This window comes from Monodon monoceros, unplaced genomic scaffold (genome assembly GCF_005190385.1).
Source record: "Monodon monoceros isolate NGI ecotype Baffin Bay Population unplaced genomic scaffold, NGI_Narwhal_1 Super_Scaffold_14, whole genome shotgun sequence".
NCBI lineage: Eukaryota > Metazoa > Chordata > Mammalia > Artiodactyla > Monodontidae > Monodon > Monodon monoceros.
The window spans coordinates 38,437,649-38,451,897 of NW_021703770.1; the positions used below are offsets into that span (position 1 = coordinate 38,437,649).

The following is a 14,249-nucleotide window of genomic DNA, read 5'->3' on the forward strand; positions in this document are numbered from 1 at the left end:
GGCCCCTCCCGTTGCGGAGCACAGGCTCCGGACGCGCAGGCTCAGCGGCCATGGCTCACGGGCCCAGCCGCTCCGCGGCATGTCGGATCTACCCGGACCAGGGCACGAACCCGTGTCCCCTGCATCGGCAGGCGGACTCTCAACCACTGCGCCACCAGGGAAGCCCTGTAGTTGGAATTTATGTAGTAATTATACTTCTTAACCTAATTTGTACCTGAAATTTATGCAGTAACACTTATTTCTGGAAAAAAGTTGTGCCCTTGAGCTTTTAAACTTGGCTGTTTATTTTACAATCTCAAGAATAGTAAAAATATATGGGTTGTGGGCTTTGGCATTGAACTAATGTGGGTTTGGCATCCAGCTCTAGTTCTAATGGCTGTGTGGCCTTGCACTGAGGCAGTTTTATCCTTTGGAAAATAAAGACCTACTGCTCTGTGAATATTAAAGCTTAGGAGCGCAAGAGCACATCACCTGTCCAAGTTCGTGCTACGGGTTAACTGCTGTTGTATTTCTCAAGAGTAATTTAATTTCATCAAAAGGAGAGATTTAACCAAGAGAAAAAATAATGCCAGCTGATTTGGAACTGCTCAAATGCATTTTATGATAAGCAACTTTACCTACATTGAGATTAGTACTTAACATTTGTTATCTGTTGCTCTCTATTCAATATCAAAATACATCTTAAATGGTTTGAAAATGTATCTGACTCCTTTAAATGCTCTAAAAAAGAGATCTGAAAAATGAAAAACAATGTTGGCACCATCTACGGGAGTATCTTTTATGCCAGGAAATTAATAGTATAGTAAATGTCACCGAATAAGACCCTATCTTAATCTCTAGGAGACTGGAAACGTCAGTTCATCCAACTCTCTAAGCATCAAATTTCAAATGGCTTAGAAAGTATTTTGGAATTATTTACTTAAGGTAAATTGGCTTCTGAGCCAGTAAAAAATCCAGTAATCCAGTTGAGTGTTTAAACCCCTCTTTTTAACCCTTCTTAGATAGGAACTAAGATGCTTAGCGATTGATTGCTGCCAGATTTAGCCTGGTAAGAGCCACAGACAATTCTTACTAATAAAGACTATCTCTAATGAATTTTCAACTCTGGACCATTCAGAATCCCAAGAGGAAATGTGTCCCACTTCCCTGGATTTTCCTCTTTTAGATAAGCTTTAAGCTCTCTACAGCCACAGGATTAAATAAGAGGATATTCTTTCAGCATCAGTATAAACCAAAAGTACACTAACATAAACAACAGTACTGTATGTTCATTCATTTATACATTTATTAATCTCCACTTGCTCTAAATTAGAAGCCATACGAGGTGCTGGGGGAATCCCAAGATGAATAAAACTATGTATTCTTGCCCTCAAGCAGCTCTCCATTTGAATTTTATTTGCAAAAGTGTAATACTTTAAGCCATCATTAATTCACAATTGAAGTAGGCACTAATTCATAGCTGAAATCAAAGGCTTGAGATGGCATAGAGAAATGGTACAACAGAGGTGGGAGTGGGCAGGAAACATGACCACTAAAAAGAAAGGAAAAGGAAACTAGGGCATAATTCTGGTTTTAGGAGTCAGAGACTCATTCAGAGTCCAGATCTGCCAACTACCAGCAATGTAAACAATTTTGGCTTTTGCAATTAGTACGTATGTTATAATTAAAAATTTTTAATTACCAAAAATGTTCCTTGTTTCACAGTTTTGAAGATCAGATGAGAACACTGTAAAGTATACAGCACAGAGCTTTTTAGTGGGAAGCTCAACTAGTATAGTAGTCTTTAAAAATGTAGTATCCCCTTAATGAATGTTCAATACAATTTTGTTAATTTAATTTACATTAATACATTTTTTTTTTTTTTTGTGGTACGCGGGCCTCTCACTGTTGTGGCCTCTCCCGTTGCGGAGCACAGGCTCCGGACGCGCAGGTTCAGCGGCCATGGCTCACGGGCCCAGACGCTCCGCGGCACGTGGGATCTTCCCAGACCGGGGCACGAACCCGCGTCCCCTGCATCGGCAGGCGGACTCCCAACCACTGCGCCACCAGGGAAGCCCTACATTAATACACATTTTGTTAATACAGTTTTGTTCATGATGATAATGCTCAGTAATAGAGAGTGAAGCAAAAGGGTAAACAAAAAAGTAAAAGCCTTCAAAATCGGCCAGATCTAAAGTCAAATTAGGGTTCGAGCTCTTGAAATAAGTTATTTTATCATCATGGACAAATTTTCACAGGGTGGTAAAGATTAAATGTTAGAGATACAAGGCCCTCAACACAGCGACTGACACTCCTCAAATATTAACTTCACTCTTCATGATCCCTAAATAAATGCATTTCCCAGCTGTCCTGGACGCCTGGGTTTTGGCTGCTCAGCATGCAAACCTAGTACTTCTTGAGCCCCTTCCCCATTCTTCTCTAAGGGTGAGGACGGGAGGAGACGTGCTTCCCCCTGCCCTCTGGTGGCTGAAGCATGGCCTGCAGCCTAAACACAGCTAAAACGATACTCCCTCCTGGGGCTCGGACTCTGCAGGGATGGCACAGCAGACACTGTCTGGGCTGCTGGTGACAAGGGCGGTGCCTGCAGCAGAATCTGGGCATCACGGCCCCACAGCAACTTCTCATTAATTCTGTGACCTACACACTCATCCAATAAGTGAATTTTCTCCTTATGTAAACAGTTCCTGTTGTTTGTAAACAAGAACCCTAAACTAGTACACTTTTGTAAAACTAATAAAAGTAAATATCAGTGCCACGAAATTATTTTAATATCTTTTTCTCCATGACTGAATATACAAAGATAATGGAAGTAAAGTATTCTTCTGCTGTAAAGATGGGTGGAATATATCAAAATCCACTTGTTGAATTTTCTTTAAATAGTCCTCCAGAGCAACCTGAAAAAAGAGAATAATGGTCACTAGATTAAAGAATGATTAAGTCTTTAAAAGAAACAAAAACAAACCCAGCAGGTATTAAGGCTATTTTAGTTTTCCTCAGATGGCCTTCTACATACTAAGAATGTAAATGAAAATTTTAAAAGAGAGAGAGAATAAAGACATCTTCTAAGTTTTCTATGAAGCCAGTAAAACTATGTCACAGATCTAGTACTAGAAACAGCAAGCCAATTCTGATCATAATTTAGTGTTCTGGTCAAAATGTGACAGAGAAATTATTTGCCAGGTCTTATTACTAGATTCTGTAGAATACAAAAGGGGTGTTTCATTTGAGGAAAATGAACACTCCCCCCACACACACAGAAACACACAGTGCCATGAGGGGGAGCTCAAGTTGTTTCTTTAAAAAATTATTTTGTGAAAAAGTTTAAAGGGTGTCCATGTTCTTGCTGGAAAACAATTTGCAGCCAGGGAGAACAATCACAGGTCCCTATAAACGTCACACCATGCTCCCCGCATCACACAAAACTTGACAAACCTTCCTCTGAGACCGGGGGCCAGGATGGAAAACACTGACGATGGGCAGTGCTCTTTATGCTTTTCAATCTTATTAATTTGTAAATTTTTATTAAACAGAGAAGCCACCTATGTTTGCACTGCACGATGTGAAGCAGCCCCACCGCCTTCTCAGCCCACGTGTACAGCTCCCCTTAGAGTTCTGCAGCACAACCTGTGTGACCCACAGAGAGCATATGCTTGTCCAAAGGACTGTGTGTTCTCCCAGACTTCTATACACTATAAACGGATGAGTGTACATACAAACAAATTCACTCTCTACTTTTGAAACCCTGCACTTATACATATGTACGGCAAGAAACGTGCATTAATGTGCACAAATGCAAAAAACCTGGAAACAATCCAGAAGTTCTTTGACAAAAAAATAAATGTTCGCACAATGAAATATTAAGCTGCCATGAAATAAATGTAGCTAGATGCAATAATATGGACAGATCTTAGAAACACTCTGTGTGTGTGTGTGTGTGTAACCCAGAAGACATAAACAGAAAATGATCCATTTTTATACAGCTCAAAAAAAAAACAAAAAACCTAAGGGACTTCCCTTGTGGTGCAGTGGTTAAGAATCCGCCTGCCAATGCAGGGGACATGGGTTCGATCCCTGGTCCAGGAAGATCCCACACGCCGCAGGGCAACTAAGCCCATGTGCCACTACTGAGCCTGTACTCTAGAGCCCACAAGCCACAACTACTGAGCCCACATGCCACACCTACTGAAGCTCACATGCCTAGAGCCCGTGCTCCACAACAAGAGAAGCCACCGCAATGAGAAGCCTGCGCACCACAACAGAGTAGCCCCCGCTCTATGCAACTAGGGAAAGCCCACGCGCAGCAACGAAGACCCAATGCAGCCAAAAAAAAGCAACATTTTGGTTAGGAATACATAAAATAGGGAAAAGCTTTTCTAGAATAAAAGCAAGATAACAATAAATACAAAATTCAGGATAGCTACTTGGAGGAGGAAGGCAGAGTCAAGGGGATGAAAGTGGGAAAACACATGAGTGCAATTTAATGGTGACATTCTAGTTCCTGGATTAAGTGGTGAGTTCATGGGTGTTCATTATGTTATCCTTTATAATACATGCATACATATATATTCATTTGTAGATATTAAATAAAAAACACATTAAGAGAAAAAACTTTGAAGATATTTTAGTGTACTTTCACATGTTCTCTGTTATTTTTGGAAAAAAGAGCTCATGCTATTCATAATGTTCTGTAACCTACTTTTTTAAAAAATTAATTCAGATACTGTTATTAACTTTCCATCTCTAAGAACTTTATTATGTTCATTTTAATAGTTTTATAATATCCAATTATAAATAATAGTTAATGAAATTAAGATACAAGCACATAAGAGAGTATTATACAGCCATCAAATATTGTATTAATATTTCTAATGATGTGGTTAAATGTTTGATAAATAGGACACTGCCATATAAAGTGTGACTTTAAATATACACAGAAATTCATTTAAAAGAAAGAACAGTGTAAATAGCATTTACCTCTGGGTCTGGGAATTGTAGGTGATTGTTATTTTCTTCTAATATTCTTTTTATATTTTCCAAATCTCTATTATGAGAACGTAATGCTTTTATAATTAGGAGAAAATTCCATTAAAATACAGATGAAACATGACCTCAAAATTAGAGCTCAACTGGGCATTCACAAATTAGGATTTGGTTCATGGTTAATGGTAAATAAATTGTTCAAAGTAACAAATTCATTGCGAAATTCTCAAAGACGTTACAATTTCTGGGCTTCCCTGGCGCAGTGGTTGAGAATCTGCCTGCCGATGCAGGGAACACGGGTTCGAGCCCTGGTCTGGGAGGATCCCACATGCCACGGGGCGACTGGGCCCGTGAGCCACAACTACTGAGCCTGTGCGTCTGGAGCCTGTGCTCTGCAACAAGAGAGGCCACGATAGTGAGAGGCCCGCGCACTGCGATGAAGAGTGGCCCCCACTTGCTGCAACTGGAGAAAGCCCTTGCACAGAAACTAAGACCCAACACAGCCAAAAATAAATAAATAAACCAATGAACCGACATTTAAAAAAAAAAAAGATGTTACAATTTCTGAATATAGCTTCTTAAAACCTCATCTATAGAGCACAACATACTCTACCCTAGACTAGTCATTTTCAAACCATTTTTAAACAGCAAAACCTTTTCTTTGAACAAAGTAATTAACAGATGCTCCATATATAAAACAAATGAGAAGAGATGTGCCCCAGCTGGAATGAGGGTGTAGGATAGAAGCAGCTCCTCGGAAATTACCATGTAGTCCCTCCACTTTCTCCTGGCACAGGACGGAAACAGAGCTAGGCTCCAGCCCCTAGAGTTTCTGATCCATTAGGTCTGTGGTGGATCCCAAGATCTACATTTCTAACAATATCCGAGGCATATATTGCTGGACTGGGGACCACACCACTAGCCTAAGATACTGGTTCTTAGGCCTAGCTGCACTTCATTATTACTGGGGGAACTTTTAAGAAGTATCAGTGCCTAGATCCAACCTCTTTGATATGATTTAACTGGTTTGGGGACAGGCCCAATATTGCTTTGTTTTGCTTTAAAAGTTCCCCAAGTGATTCTAATGGACAAGCAGAGCTGAGAACAACCTATTTCACAAAAGTGAACAAAACAGACAAAGTCTTGAACTTTCTTAGAGCTTATAAGTCAAGACAGGTGATGGGGTACTTCCCCAGAGGCCCAGTGGTTGGGACTCCACACTTCCACTGCATGGGGTGTGGATTTGATCCCTGGTTGGGGAACTAGGATCCTGCATGCTGTGTGGTGCAGCCAAAAAAAAAAGAAAAAAATAGAAAAAAAAAAAAAGAGAGACAAAAGAGATGATAGTACATCACTAAATAACAATTAAAAATGGTGATATAGAACAATGTGTTGACACAGAAAGAGATGCTTGACACCTCATTTATACAAAAAATACATATATAATTACATGAACATAAGAAGTCCAGAAAGATGAACAGACATTATCTCTGGAAAGGATAGAATTGTGAGAGCATTCTAATTTATTTTGCCTCCTCTTATGTGAACATCTAAAACATTAACATATTACTTTTATAATAAGTGAACCCAGAAAAGAAAGAAAATGATTTCAAACACTCAGATCTGAGACCCAGGATAGAAGATGTGAAAGGATAGAAATGAATCTTTAAATATATTTTAGGGAAAAATGTAGAAGGTATGTTTGGTACTGTAGAAAATGCATGAATTTTCCATTTTCAAACATCACAGATCTTTGAACCTTGGTTTCTATCTATAAAATGAAGTAAACCACACCTAGGAATAACGTATGCAATGACCTAGCTCAGAACCTGTCCCACAGTAGGTGCTACTAACCGGAAGCTATTCTCATTTCTTTATGTATTTTACCACAATGGTTCCTGAACTAGGCTACACATCAGAATCACCTGGGGAATTTTTAAAAATCACAGATCCTCTTAGAAATGCTCCCCTCCCCAACCTCAAGAGTCTTATTTAGTAAGAAGACCCCAGGAATCTGTATTTTTGAAGAAGCCTTCCAGATTATTCTGATGCAGCCAGCTCAGCACTGGTCTGTGAACCACTTTCGGGAACCAGTGCTACAATATGGTCACTAAGGAGAAAAAATATAATAGACTATTAGGTCATACTTATATGGCTATAAGTAGCCTAACACTCCTATCAGGTGGTTTCTCCTATGATTCCCATCTTACCTATGAATAAACTGAGGTACATAGTGATTAACGAACTTGTTCCACATCTAGTAAGTGGCAAAACAGATTCAAAACGATGCAGTATGGCTGCAGCCAGTGCTAATGACAATTCCACTCACCTGCCTCTGGGGAACAGAGGCATGACCTTCACCAAAAGCAGAATGTAACTAACAAAACATACCACAGGGAGGAAAACAAAACAAAGACTCCAAACTAAAGAACTGCACTAGGAACCTTATAAAATAGAAAAAAAAAATTATACACATCTGCTTCATTAATTAAACAACCTTCTCTGTTAATCTACTTACCGTCTGAAGGAAAGCAGGAAATGCTTTCACAGGAACACTTTTGTGGAAGGACCTAGCCTAAAAAAGGAAGACAAAGGGAAACTGGTTTGAAATACAAATATTTCTGGAAATAAACACTCTCCCTCTGAAAGTGAACACAAAGCAACACTAGCAGTTTAAATCAGCACTGCTAGGGACGCTCTCGAAAGCAAGAAAATAGTTCTCATCTCCTGCCGGTTGAGATTAATTTGCCAAACCTAAAGGAATCAGGAAAAGGTACTATATTAAGAATTCTCTTCTTTCTTACATTTAGTTTTGACATTTCCAACTGCCTTATAACTTTGACCCCCCCAGCTCTGTGGTAAGGGGTAAATGAAGACATACAGGTGACCCTAGAATAACATGGGTTCACTTACACACAGATTTTTTCCAACAGTAAATACTACAGCACTACATGATCCTTGGTTGGTTGAATCCACCTTGGATACAGAAGACCACCTATAAATTATACGTGGATTTCCAACTGCGCGGAAGGTTGGAGCCCTTAACCCCCGTGATTGTTCAAGGGTCAACTGTACTTACATACAAGTCCCAGCACCTTCCCAGCTTGGATGTCACTCCCTCCTGTCTAGATGAATATAAGATCCTTCTAGCTGATCTTCCTGCCTCTGTGTTCCCCAACCTTTAATTCATGCCCCAGGGCCAGAGCCAGCCAAATTCATGTCCTAAAGTCACTGTTTTACTTTTTCTTTCTTTAACTTAACTCCCTGATAGATCATGTCCCAAATATTCATCTTGGAATTCAAAGGCCTACACATCTTGAATCTAACCTCATCTATCCAACCTAACACCCTACTACTCTGGACTACAGAGCCCTGATCCACTCAGGCTGATGCCCATCATCCAGCCCTCACCAAGCCCACTTCTGTCTAAAGGTCTTTGCTTATACTGTCAGATACTGCTTCTTATTCCTGACTCACTTACCCCACCTACTACGATTGCTCTCTTCAAGACCATCCACAATCTACTAATCATCATACCTATCTTTTCTCTCAATCTCTCCAAGAAATGCAAAATTTCAGTATTCCCCATTCTTGGAACTTGCTCCTCCCTAGGTTTCCAAGACACTGACTCTGAGTTCTCCCACTTCCTTTGATCATTCTTTCCTTCTGCTTATTCCTATTAAATAGCCCTTCCTCCTCCTACCTGAGAAATGGAGGTGGGCTCAAGGTTCTGCCTTTGGTCTTACGGTTTAAATGTATATTCTCCTTGGACAACAGCATAGCCACACTTAGAGCTTTAAACATAAGCCTTCCACCTGGATGACTCCCCAGTCTGTACCTCCAGTTCTGACCTCCTCTTAAAGTCACAATCCTACAATCTGCATTTTAGCCCACCTCCCTAAATGCCCTCTAATCCCCTTACATTCAATGATGTCCAGCAGCTACTGGTCAGCACCCAGCACACCACTGCTTTTTTATTGTAGTCTCTGACTGGCATCATCACCATCTATATTCGAACTCCACGCAGCCTTCGACTTTCCTCCTTCCTGATTCTGCTACAATCCCATCAGTTATCAAGTCTAGCTGATTCTTCCTCTGTTATATGTGTGTATGTATGTATGTGTGTGTGTGTGTGTGTGTATATATATATATATATATACACACACACACACACATTCACATACATACATATACATATAAAACATCTACCCTCTCTAAATCACTCTTTATTTTTTAATGACTTATTATAGCTTAATTAGTTGGTAAGTTTTAATATTATAGCTTTAATATATTTAAGTTATATTAAATATGGCAATCACTTGTTTGTACTTTCTGGGCTCTAATAACTTACATGTAAATTTTAGTTTCAGAAACTATTTTGACTGAGCAACCTAGATAAGTTACATTCGCTCATATCTTGGAAGCATTTAGAGTAAAGCTACCAAGAAGAGTAAAGCTACCAAGAAGGTTTAAGAATGCAACAAATCAGACACTCCTTTAAATGTGGCAGTAAGGAGATTATATACTAGGATTATTATTTGAGTAAGCAGGATGAAAGCCAAATTATAGTATGGTGAATGGTACCATGGTGGTGAGGGCCTTGAGGTAAAATGAATGTAGAACACTTATGCAAAAAAGGTTAATTGGGAAGGGAAAGTAAGAAACAGAAGGGTCCAATGGGCTGCCTGTAACTTCAGAAGGCAGTAGCAACAAACCAGAAGATAAAAGGGGCAAGTTATCAGAAAGGCCAACTGAAAATACCAGCTGGGAACTGCTGACGATGCAAGGTCCTGGAAGAGTAGAAGAGGCATCAGCCTTAACAAGGCAGAAAGACACACTGTCCCCTGAGAGAGAAATAGTGAGCGGATGGATCAGAGAGGAGCCTAACTGAGGAAGCTGAGAGGGAGAAGGAGATTTTTTTAAAGTAGAAAAAGTTTATAAAAATCCCAGAGATAAATCTATTGGGATTTCAGTGAGTGATGGATATGGACTGCCAAAGAGAGAACACTACAACCATGCTCTAGGAGTAGCCACAGCTAGAAATGATAGTTTCCTAAATGATTTGGCAAAAAGAGGCTACTTACATGCTTTAGGTGCAAGTGTGCCTGGCTGGCCATGTCATATACCACATCTCTTACATTTTTATCTTGGCTCTTCCGTAGAAAATCCTCTTGTGAAACACCATGCTGTGTGGGAAAATGTACATTACATCAGGATTCAAAAAGCACAATTAAAACTAGCTCAAGAAAACTGGTGATAGAACAGTATATACAGTATAATGCCTATTTTGTTTCCTTGGTTTTTGGTTTTTTTGGCCACGCCGTGCAGCTTGCATGATGTCAGTTTTCTTTTTTTTCTTTTTTTTTTTAATATTTATTTATTTATTTGTTTCTTTGTTTGGCTGCACCGGGTCTTAGTCGTGGCACACGTGGCATGCAGGCTCTTTCATTGCAGTGTGCAGGCTTCTCTCTAGTTGTGGTGCGCAGGCTCAGCAGCTGCAGCGCAAGAGCTTTCTAGTTGCGGCGCAGGGGCTCCAGAGCGCACAGGCTCAGTAGGTACAGCGCTCGGGCTCTAGAGCATGCAGGCTTAGTTACCCCATGGCATGTGGGATCTTAGTTCTCCAACGAGGGATCGAACCCACGTCCCCTGCATTAGAAGGCGGATTCTTAACCACTGGACCACGAGGGAAGTCCCCTATTTTGTTTTTTAAAATATATCTATATGTATGTGAGTGCATATATAGACACACACACAGACGCTCTCTCTCCTGGAAGAATATGCAACAAGATGCTAACTAATGACAGTTGTAGGTGAAACAAAATAAAGCAAGAAACAGACAGATAAGAAGTTTAATAGAACAGACAATAATGAACCTCCTCCAGAAAACAAAAGTTCTCATAAACAGTATTCTTTTTTAATGGATTATTTCCTCCTTTAAAATAAAATAAAGAACAGGCTAAGGTGACCACTAGGAATAATTACTGTAATTGCTTGAAAGGGAGTAAGGCATCAACATGTAAGTACACCAAGTGAGGTTCTCTGAACCTTGTTATTCATAGCTCCACCACAGACCTAAAATGCCTGACTGATAAAATTCTGACTTGATAACTCTGGAGCAAAAAAGCAATAAGCATGTGTTTCAAAACGGTCACTTGAATAGACTAAGCAGAGAACCAAGACAGGAAGTCCCTCCCCATATTCTTGAGGTAAATAATTAAAGGGTACAAACAACGGCCTTACCAGCATACAAATATCCATGGGAAGGAATACTCTTCTTCTACTACCATGATACGGCGTTGCTCTCAAGCAAGTTACAATGCCTTGTGCTTTTCCAATGTGACTTGCGGCATGATCTGCATGAAGATCCTTTATACCTATGATTTTAGAAATCAACTGGGCTGCTCTTTTCTCTTTAAATGCATAACAAGTCAACAGAAGCAGCATAGAGAAATGACCTAAACATGTAAAAGGTGTTTCTCCCATGTTTTATATCTGAAAAACAGGATGTATGAGAGCAAAACTGGGCACAAAGACAAGCTGACCATTTACCATAAACAGGTTTCTGAACTTCAACTTTTAAATAAAAGAGTTTTCCTCAGAGTACAGCACACCAAGAGCACATTTGGAATTTTAATTAGCTATTGTGGAAAAACACTGCAAGTCTTGCATTTCTTCTCCTCAGTGCAATTTCCATATGACCTCATTTTAAGTATATGCTTAACAAACATTCTGCTCTTCGCTCCCTCCTTTCATTGTGTTGGCAAACATGTCACTGAATGTGCAGGCAGAACAGGCCCGGGAAATTTGGTAGGGACTTGGGTTATTCTTTTAGGGTGACATAAAGACATATTACCTTCTTCAAATGGATGATACTGTCCTTGTCCCAAATAATTTCCTCATTACAATAAGACCTCACCAACTTAGAACAAAATCAAAGTAGGAAAAATACCATCTAAGTGGCATAGTTGTTTTCTTTTTAAGACAAATCTCATAAAACTTTTAGATAGACAGTTTTATTTCTTCTACCTTTTGTTTTTAAACATGGGCAAGTATTATTGCCAGAGAAGGAAGGAGTCAGGCTACAGGCCTTCCAAATTGTAGGAGATGCATAAAAAAAGAGGATCATCTGCAATTACCAGATTATTAATTACAGCACTCTCATGACGTAGCTAAAGTCCTTTTATGAGAGCCTGGGTGTTGTGATTAGTCTACATTCCATTCCAAAGAAAGGTATATATTATATTCCCCTTCTAACTCAAAAAAAAAAAAAAAGCTATTCCTGTCTAGTTGGTGCAAAGAAAAATTTCAGTGTTAAACTGGTTAGATTGTCAAATTATAAAAGAGTGAAGTCTAAAAGGTGTTTTCTTAACAGTATGCAGGTTCCTTAAAAAACCAAAAGTAGAGTTACCACATGATCCAGCAATCCCACTCCTGGGCATATATATCTGGAAAAGATGAAAACTAATTCGAAAAGATACATGCACTCCAATGTTCATAGTAGTGCTATTTACAATAGCCAAGACATGGAAGCAACCTAAGTGTCCATCAACAGAAGAGTCAATAAAGAAGATGTGGGGTGTGCGTGTGTGTGTGTATGTGTATACACACACACACAATGGAATATGACTCAGCCATAAAAAAGAATGAAATATTACCATCTGCAGCAACACAGATGGACCTAGAGATTATCATACTGAGTGAAGTAAATCAGATAAAGACAAATATTATATAATATCACTTATATGTAGAATCTAAAAAATAATACAAATGAACTTATTTACAAAACAGAAACATACTCACAGAGTTAGAAAACAAACTTATGGTTACCAAAGAGGAAAGAAGGGGAGGGGGATAAATTAGGAGTACGGGATTAACAGATAACACACCACTACACATAAAATAGATAAACAACAAGGATTTACTGTGTAGCACAGGGAACCATATTATCTTCTAATAACTATAATGGAAAAGAATCTGAAATACATATATATATATATATATATATATATATATATATATATGTATAACTGAGTCACTTTCCCGTACACCTGAAATTAACACAAATTAACACTTTCTTGTACACCTGAAATTAACACAATTCTAATAACTATAATGGAAAAGAATCTGAAATACATATATATATGTATAACTGAATCACTTTCCTGTACACCTGAAATTAACACAATATTGTAAACCAACTACACTTCAATTTAAAAAAAAAAAGGTGTTTTCTTTAAAAAAGAGAAGTATAAAAAGAAAAACTTACCCAATGTTTCTAGTGTTAGATAAAGAAGAGAGCTCTGTGTGTTTTCAGCATAATTTTCCAGTTCCTGGATGTTACGATATGCTTTGTCATCCAAATTTTTTTCCTACAAACAAAATGCTTTATTTGCTTGACGAATTGTCAATATTTTATTTTTAAAAGGCACAATTTTTTGGCCCTAAAGAATTGAGTAATAAAGAATAAAAACTTTTAGTATAAGTTGTTTACTACACAATAAAATAAGATTAAAATAAAATTAAAATATTAAAGTCCTACATGTTCAATACTTACAAATCACCCCTCAAAATAATACCTCAGGAATAACCTCAATGCACAAATCACCATGGACATGGGGTTGGCTTAATTTTTACTTCCTTCTAAAAGCCTGAGGTATCATGAGAAATTGACAACTGAGCTCTTACTTAAGCACTTCAGACATTATCTCCTTAATCCTAACAACTCCCTCAAAAGGAATTAATACTTTTTTCATTTCGCAGATGAAGAAACTGAGTTACCAACAAGTTAAGGAATACGCCCAAGGTCGCACAGCGAATTAGTGGTGGGGAAAAGATTCAAACCCACATATTTTGACCATTAAGCCCGTGCTCTTAATAAGGAAAAGGTGCCTAGAAAAAGAAAGGAGATCACAATCAGGCCCTGCACCCCATTCCCGATAAAAGAAACTATGCTCAATAAACCAACGGTTGATAACCAGAACACACTATATTCAAGAAACAGAAAAATGTAGATCTTAGAACATCTAGCAACTTTTATAATAATACATTTACAAAGACTTGATGGCCAAGGTAATATTATTCCTCCACCCCTTCCTCCTTTTTTACAATGAGGAGAAACTGGCACCAACAATGAATCCCAGGGGAAAAAATATGTTCCAGCTCCATTACATTTAAAAACAAATTGGAACATAATTCATATACCATAAGATTTACCCTTTTGAAGTATACAATTCAGTGGTTGTAGTATATTCACAAAATTGTGCAACTAT

The 14,249-nt window shown here is 38.6% G+C and overlaps 1 protein-coding gene and 1 non-coding gene across 4 annotated transcripts in view; both read right to left on the minus strand.

Moving 5' to 3' along the window:
• Positions 1-20: 20 nt before the first annotated feature.
• The window catches only part of NDUFAF6 (NADH:ubiquinone oxidoreductase complex assembly factor 6), a 38,901-nt gene continuing 24,672 nt past the window's right edge, over positions 21-14,249 (minus strand). The window contains exons 5-9 of one of the 3 annotated variants that reach the window (XM_029223084.1): positions 13,247-13,349; positions 11,221-11,354; positions 10,065-10,166; positions 7,499-7,555; positions 21-2,894 (exon numbers count right to left, since the gene is read on the minus strand). In XM_029223084.1, coding sequence (XP_029078917.1) covers positions 2,766-2,894; positions 7,499-7,555; positions 10,065-10,166; positions 11,221-11,354; positions 13,247-13,349 — 525 coding nt within the window. In that variant the 3' untranslated portion in view covers positions 21-2,765. The remainder of the gene's footprint in view (positions 2,895-7,498; positions 7,556-10,064; positions 10,167-11,220; positions 11,355-13,246; positions 13,350-14,249) is intronic. The other 2 variants (XM_029223085.1, XM_029223087.1) reach the window with 2 other exon arrangements.
• On the minus strand, positions 9,321-9,461 carry LOC114895739. Its single transcript, XR_003793634.1, has one exon. It is a non-coding gene; the product is annotated as a small nucleolar RNA SNORA14 (small nucleolar RNA).